The following is an 8,398-nucleotide window of genomic DNA, read 5'->3' on the forward strand; positions in this document are numbered from 1 at the left end:
ATTTTTACTAAAGTAAAATTTTCTAAGAAAAAAATTATCTTTTTCTAATTCTTAGAAAAAATAAACAGTAAGTGAAACCGAAATTAAAGTTAATTTTACATTGGTGGAATCAGGCCTAAAGTATTTATATGTTTTTATATTTAATTTTGTTCATTTCATGTATACTTTTGGTAAATAAATCGTAATAAGAATTCTGATTTTAAACAATGCGTTTTCCTTATAATTCCAATGTTTGAACATGGAAGAATATTATTTACAAAATCTTTCATTCAGTCTGATATAGACAGAATCGGATTAATAGGATGATTGGATAATGCTAGGCGATCAGCGTCGAGATCTTTTTTTAACTAATTTAAAGTGAAGGACTCCATAGCATCCTAGGCGTTCAAACACGAGCGATTTGTTTGAATTGCTTTCGCACGTGCCTATATTATCGGAGAACGGAAACGCTCGAAATGAGAGAGCGGACATGATATAATTTATGCCCGTTTTATATACATATTGACATTAATCTCGATTTAATTTACTTTAAAGCTAAAGAGTACAGGAACCAGGATTAATTCCTAGTTTGTTCAAATTTATTATATAATCATATTATTTATATCAATTAATGATTAAAAAGATGTAAAAAAAATAAAAAATAAATTTTTGTAGGAAAAAGATTTTACATTAACAGTAGCTATCAAATACCAGAAAAGTTTTTAAATAAAATATTAATAAGACAATAAATTACATTTTGAGTTAAATAGACCTGAATCAAAATTAATTTATATCGATAGAAATGAATATTAGAAAAAGAAAGAAAAGACAAAACGAATTAATTGTGCTAGTTATCGATGAATATTTGATTGTTTTGTGAAGCAAATGAAATGTTCGTATTAGTCTATAAAGTTCTAGAAAGTACACGGATCAACAACACTAACGGATCAGGACATCGTATGATTAGTTTAGAAAGTAGCAACAAAAGGCAAGGAGCTAACTGGTCACGATCGCTGTAAGCGCGAGACTGGAACGCTTCTAAATTATACGGTATCATTATCGACTACTTTCGGCATTGCGAAACTGGCGATCTGTGAAATACTGTTATACAGTTTTTCTCCAAAAGTCAAAAAATATCTTGATGAAACCTAAAAAGATGCAAACGACTGAAAAAGATTCTTTTATCTTAACTGTGGAGAGGAAAATCATTGTTTTTATAAAGTTCTTCTATTCGCTACACCGAAAGCATGACTTTGAAGTATAATATCTACAATTTAGTTATAGATTAAAAATAATTTTGAACTGTTTGTTCTTTCTATATAATAGGAACACTTCTTTCTCTTTTCTTATCTTTCATATTTAATATAAAAATAAATATATTTATATTTTTACCTCTATTTTGTTGGATTTTTTTCTTATTTTTTAATAGGTTTAATACTTCATCATTTCTCCTGCGTTATTTTGTTTGCACGATTGTTCCTGAGAATATCATTTCAGGATCTAATGACATATTTTTGTCTTCACTCATCTTCAGTCATCTTGCATAACATTTGTTGCGAATTGTTGCGAATCTTTTGAATTTCATATCACTATCTGAAACAAAACTTACATAATATAGGTATTCCGCGCGATATCGCAAGTATAATCTGGGAATGCGCGAAAATTGCGTTCTGGTAATTAAGCTATTGGTAACGTCAGCCATTATCTTCGTAATTCAGAAGTATCTTTGGATATGTGATATCTGCGAAATTTTTAACAAACGTGCAGTGGAATAATTGATCGCTGCAGCGCGATACAATGATCTTTGTTTACTTGTAAATTCACCGGTCGCTAACAATATCACGTCCGATTAGCTCACAAAAGTCGCAGATGTAGATTACTGGTGCTTTCAGAGTACAATAATATTTTTTTCTTAAGTTTTTATAAATATTTTAAGAGAAAACGAAAGAATCACGGCATCTAACTATGAGAAAAAAAATTCAGATATATTGAATAATTAATCAATATTTACGCAATGAAAGAGTCAATTACGAAGATTTCAAAATGACTTCAGAATGATAATCTTTTGTAATCATGCTGACCTTTTAAAATATACTCTTGATAAGATTTCTATCAGTATAACTCGAGAATTTAAAATTAAGTGCCCCTGATATTATCTAATTTCAAATTAATTATCTTTAATATTGTATGAAATTTCATTTCTTTGTTTAAATAAGTTTTAACAATAAAAAATTACAGTCATTTGTGCCAATTACAAATAATATTGACTTATAAATAATTCTGACCAACTTATTTTTCTTACGCAAAAATTTTATATTATCACATTGATAGCCTTATTTTGCTCGTTTAATCGTTATATCATAAAAAGTTCATCTATTTGTTACGTCAGACTTTCAAGAACTGAGATATTAATTTCTTCTTTTAAAGATTTTGAAGATATTAATCTTCGATTAAAATGTCATGATTACTATCGATATTGATTCTTGCAACGTACTAAAAGATGCAGTTCTTCTCCATATTTTTTTGTATGTAATAATTAAATCGCATTGATTTTTTTTTTGCTTTGTTATCTCGGACTTCATGAAAAGTGACATTTCTTAACTTTGAGCTAATTCGATGTCAATTTTCAGCGATATCGCATTCTGCTAGATTGCAATCGAGTCATTATCATATAATGAAGATTGCCTGAGATTGTCCGTCAATCGATGACGTTGTCATCGTAGTCTAATCGTAATTGATTAAATTATGTGAAGTATTCAATCAAGGAGAAATGGAATTACATTTTTATAAAACGAAATTTCTTTTTTGTATGTTTAATCGCCTAAATTATTTCGGAATGTACTAAGACTGTGAAATATTAAAAAATATTATCAATAAATAAACAACATTTTGGATTTGCTATTGCTTATGTTATTATCTTTTACTGTAATTGTGTGACCGATTCGCACACTGCTTACATCTTACTGCCTTATATTTTTCTGTGTTATGCTTCTTAAAGATCCTAAAACGATATGAAGATGCAGGATCCTCCTATCTATTACATCGAAGTTCTGGAAACAGACCGCTGACCTCGTTGAAATGGTGAAAGAGAAAGTTTACCAACACAAAATGAAATTCATCCTAGACATGCTCGATAATTGCATCCATCGAAACCTGTCGGAAACCGACGTAACCGGTTCCCACCGAATTCACTTTACGCTTCATGCACCCTTCGCCGTATCGCGATTTATCGAGGGTCATAATGACTTGAATTCTCGAAGAATTTCCCTCGTTGAAATAACATCGTTGAGATAACATCGTCGAGATAATTCATGACTGCCGAAAAATCTCGAGCCTCGATAGCGTGCTCAGAGAAATATCTAAAATAGAATGTCTCACCAGCCGTACAACGCAGTTGTCCTTTCACTTTTAGGCACGTGAATGTAAGAGACAGGAAGAGGAGATGTCATTAAACAACGTCAGTTATCTGTGCGACAACACGTTCAGTAGTTTAAGGAAATAAACTTGAAGACTCACAAATGGACATTGCCGATAAATGTATAATTAATTGAAAAATATGTTTTGTATCCGCATTACTGCAATTTACATCATAATGACTAAGAAAAATAATGACTAAGAAAATTAATAGAGTATTATTTAATAGAATATTGTAATGAGTATATATTGTATATATTGTATATATTGTAATTTCACAATATACATTATAATACTCTTAAGAAAAAGTGTTTCAATATATTAATTACCTGTTCAGTAAAAATATTTCATTTATACTTAATTATCGGTGAAATATCATCAGTTACTGAATGGTCAATATTGAAACACTTTTTCCTAAGGGTATTCTATTAAAATATATGTGACTGAAAAAAAGGATACTCTCGCAGATAATGTACTCTTTTATATTTAAAAAATATTTAGCTAAATAATAAAAATATATTTATTTAGCGAAAAATATTCTTTAAAAAATATAGATAATAGTTGTCAAGCGATATTTGTAATATCTATCTATTTCTACAAATTTAATAAACAAAATTACAAATTTAGGATCGTTGTTACATTTTTAATGATGTGAAAATTGAATTTATTTTTAATAGAAATTGTTTTTTTAATAGAAATTTTATTAATGTAAATACAATACAATTATTAAATACGATGTGTTCCAGATTTGTAGTAATTTTTTTATCTCTTACAGATGATTTTCTGTACGAAATCGCATCGGAAACAATAATGTTATGTAAACATCTATGTAATCTTGCAATACCATTATAGATCTTATCGATTGTCGTTATCACTGTGAATACCTCTCTGGTATCAAAAAAAAAATGAGGCTACAAAGATATTTATCAGAGAAATTGTTTTCTTACTAAAAGCTTGTTTGTCATTATCGCCTATTGACAATCGCTATCTTGACAGAACGCTATATTTACGCGAATGCGATAAACATAGTTAAACTATAACACTTCAAATGTTATCGAATATTAAAAATATTTAATGAATCTATTTAATTTATTTAAGCAAATATATCTATATATTTTGCTCCACTGCATTTTAGAGAAATATAACGGAATCGATAAAGATATATATTTCTTTTTATGTTAGCATTTACTTGAACTTACGGTTTATAACGGACGTTAATATTATACACGATATACCCAAAAAAAATAGCCAACGAAATGTTAAATGTCAAATCACGAACAATGATATGATTGTTGATTACTGATGATTCTCAATAACGAGAAGATATGAAATAGTTTGCGACAGATCAGAAATACGTAAAATAGGATATTATACTTTCCTATATGTGAAAGTGTAGTTGAAACTGACAACGTGCGTTTAACGTTTGACCGATTCGCTCCTAATACGATACCAGTGATGATAGGTGAAATCGTGAATCGTCCAATTGATTATAATGCACATTAATAATCCTCATTTGCTTTAACAAATTTGTTGGACACATCAGCAGTTTTTTTATTGAAACCACTATAAATACCACTAATATTTCTGTGTGTGAAGCTTGTCTTATTTTAAAAATAAGCACAAGCGATATCTCTAATCTGATTCTGTCTGGAACATTTTATGCATCCTTTTTTTTTTTTAAATAAAATCGTAAATCAACAGAACGTTTCCTTTTATATTAATTAATACGCAGCTCTTGCTCATTAAATCTAGACATTTCTAATTCTTCCTAATAACGATGTAATAAAGGAATATAAAACAATATTCATTCCTATATTGATATTTTGTGGTTGTCCTTGGTTGAGGTATAAATATAATCCAGTTTTTATAGTTTCTATAAATACAGAATAACCAGTTTGAATCCTAAAAGAGAATGCCGGAACTGGCGATACATTCTGATGCTTCGCCTTTTATTAACGTTTTTCAATTTCTTATCTGATTTCTCGTTTGATCACTTTCCATTTCTCTGTTACAATACCATTGCTACATTGTTCAAAATATTTTTCATGTCACTGTTTAATAAAACTAAGATAAAACATATTATGTATCAATTTTTTTTAATAAAATCTAATTTTATATAAATGGTAAAAAGAAATTTTTTATGTTCAACTAAATTACAATTCAAGAAAAAAATACTCTCTCTCTCTCTCTCTCTCTCTCTCTCTCTCTTTCTCTCTCTCTTCTAAATTAATTAGGAAATAAAATTCTGTAATAAAGTTTAACATGAAAGAAAAATTATCTGATATGAGCGCGGTTATTATCAATTGGCAAGTCAGTTATCATGGATAAGTTGTTCAACCGACCTGTATGCATTTAACACAATAGAAATTCGATGAAATATCATTAAAAGTGTATGAAACGTTATTACAGAAGCGAGAAATAGCATATTAGAAATATATTAATCTTCTTGCATTGATCTCTTTTGTTTACAGAAAACTGTCTTGAACAGCATTTCGGACGAATTTGAAGATTTCCATGGTAATGCTTATGTCAGCCTGGCCATAATCTATGCCGTGTTTGCGACCTGCAACTGGTTAGCACCGTCCTACATTTCCGTGACAGGGCCACGGATAGCGATACTTACAGGTGCCTGTTGTTACGTCCTGTTTATCGCTTCATTCTTTTGGCCGCATGATGCTCTGTTGTATACCATGTCCGCTATCGTCGGGATTGGTGCCGCTCTGATGTGGACCGGCCATGGACAATACCTAACGGAAAACAGTGATAATGAGACAATGTCACGGAATGCCGGTATATTTTGGGCGATTTTCCAGACATCGCAGTTCGCCGGTAATCTGTTTGTCTTTTTCATCTTTACAAAGTCCAAAATTGACAAGGAACAACGGACAATCGTATTCAGCGTGCTAACTGGCCTCGCAGTAGTCGGTGCCGGGGTACTACTCGTATTGAGAAAATCGCCACAGAAGTTGTTGCTGGGTGAAGCTGAGGGGGTATCTAACGCCGACAAAGAACTACGCCTGCCGGAACCAAGGCGTGAGAAACCGCTATTGGCTGCGTGGAACGCCTTCGTGGATGCAATTAGGCTCTTCCTCACGTCGAACATGCTGCTACTATCATTGACATTTATTTATACAGGTCTCGAGCTTACCTTCTATTCCGGTGTATATTCTAGCAGCATTGGCTTCGTGAAGGCATTGGGTGAGGATCGTAAGAAATTGGTGGGACTATCCGGTATTTTTATTGGTGTCGGCGAAGTCGTGGGCGGCGCGGTCTTCGGCATTCTCGCGTCCAAGATATCCCGTAAGTGCGGTGGCTGGCCGGTGATACTCACTGGTCTGACTGTGCATTTATTCGCCTTCATCAGCATCTTCCTGAATCTACCAAACGATGCATCGTTCAAGGACACAGATAATGTAGGCTATATTGAGACATCAAAGTTCCTCGCATTGGCAGGCAGTCTTGCCCTCGGTTTCGGCGACGCCTGCTACAACACGCAGGTCTACTCGCTATTAGGCGTCCTGTTCGCTAACGAGAGTGCGTCGGCCTTTGCTCTCTTTAAATTTTGTCAATCTGTCGCAGCAGCTATTAGCTTCTCGTACAGTACTGAGGTGGGATTGTATGTACAACTTGCGGTGCTACTCGTGGCTATATTCATCGGTACGGGGGCCTTCTGCTATGTCGAATACAAAGTAAAAAAATCGAAGAATGAATCCTCACAGGAAATTGATCCAGCGTTGGTCGATGCCACAAGCGGTGAAGATTGATAAGGCTAGTTAAAGCAAGCAAGCTAGCAAATTCTTTAGGTTGCAAAGATACATAACGAGTTTGAATGAAGTGTGCGAAAACTCTCGAGAAATAACATCGTGGAACATAAGAAACTGTGTTAAAAATAAAGCAACTCACGGTAGCTCAAACGCTAACGCGCGTTAACGCACATTATTTTAATATATTAACGATAAGATTGATAAGATATTTTTGCAAATATAAGTATTGGATAATGTATGAATCCTTCTATAATTGAAGACTATATTAGCTCAAATAAAAAGTAATCGAAAATATTAATTGCGAATTGCGAGTTTTTTCATAATTTTTGTTTTTCAAAATGTTAATATAAGAAGTCTTTATTATAAGTCAAGTGTGTTTTCCATTTGATGACAAGTCGATCCAAGCGTCGTTTTATCCTTCTTAACATTCAGAGAGTGATAAAGAGAGAACGACACTTGAGTCGATTTATTGTATCATCAAATGGAAAGTATCTAATATTGTTTGAGCGATTACATAAAGAGGACATCCAGGAATATATTTTCCGTCGAATGTTATAGTCTTCCAGTTTGTATATATACATGTATATTTCTCAATCTCTATTTCGGAATAACTGTGTTTTAGATATTCCCTCTTTTAAAGCGGTCTTTATTATATGCAAGTATGCCAAATACGTATTTATTGGCGTCAATGTTTCCATTACTGAAATGTTGCGTCATTCACAGTTGAAAGAACGCTGCCTTGAAGGCATTGATCTAATCTATTTTCTTTCAGATATCCGATATTGTTATATTAAAATGCAAGATTTTCATCTTAACGAGGAATATAATTGATATAATAATTTTTTTTCATCTACTCGAAAGCTGTAAGTGTGCTTTGCATTCATTGCAAGCTTCTTTATATAAGTTCTAATTATGTATGTTTGACTACGAGATCATGTTTGTTTTAGATGATTTGTGCATCAGTTTTGCACTGCGATTTTGTGACTAACTAGTCTGTAACATGAATCCGCCACAAAAAAACTCGCGTTTAACTAGTCCATAACGCAGTATATCGACTTTATGTCTGATCGTATATGCATGTGTACACGAGAGAGAGAGAGAGAGAGAGAGAGAGAGAGAGAGAGAGAGAGAGTGTGTGTGTGTGTAGTATACAACAAATAAGTAGTAGGTGGGCGGACACAACTAAGTAGTGTAGTACTAACTTACTACGACGTACCGTAACGTAACGTAGTTAGTTAGTT

The 8,398-nt window shown here is 32.4% G+C and overlaps 1 protein-coding gene across 1 annotated transcript in view; it reads left to right on the top strand.

The window, feature by feature from the left end:
- The window catches only part of LOC105627557 (UNC93-like protein MFSD11), an 8,463-nt gene extending 1,306 nt beyond the window's left edge, over positions 1-7,157 (top strand). Inside the window, exon 2 of the mRNA XM_012208839.1 lies at positions 5,865-7,157. Coding sequence (XP_012064229.1) covers positions 5,865-7,157 — 1,293 coding nt within the window. The remainder of the gene's footprint in view (positions 1-5,864) is intronic.
- The last annotated feature ends 1,241 nt before the right edge of the window (positions 7,158-8,398 follow it).

The sequence above is a fragment of the Atta cephalotes genome, assembly GCF_000143395.1.
Source record: "Atta cephalotes unplaced genomic scaffold scaffold00009, whole genome shotgun sequence".
NCBI classification, from domain to species: domain Eukaryota; kingdom Metazoa; phylum Arthropoda; class Insecta; order Hymenoptera; family Formicidae; genus Atta; species Atta cephalotes.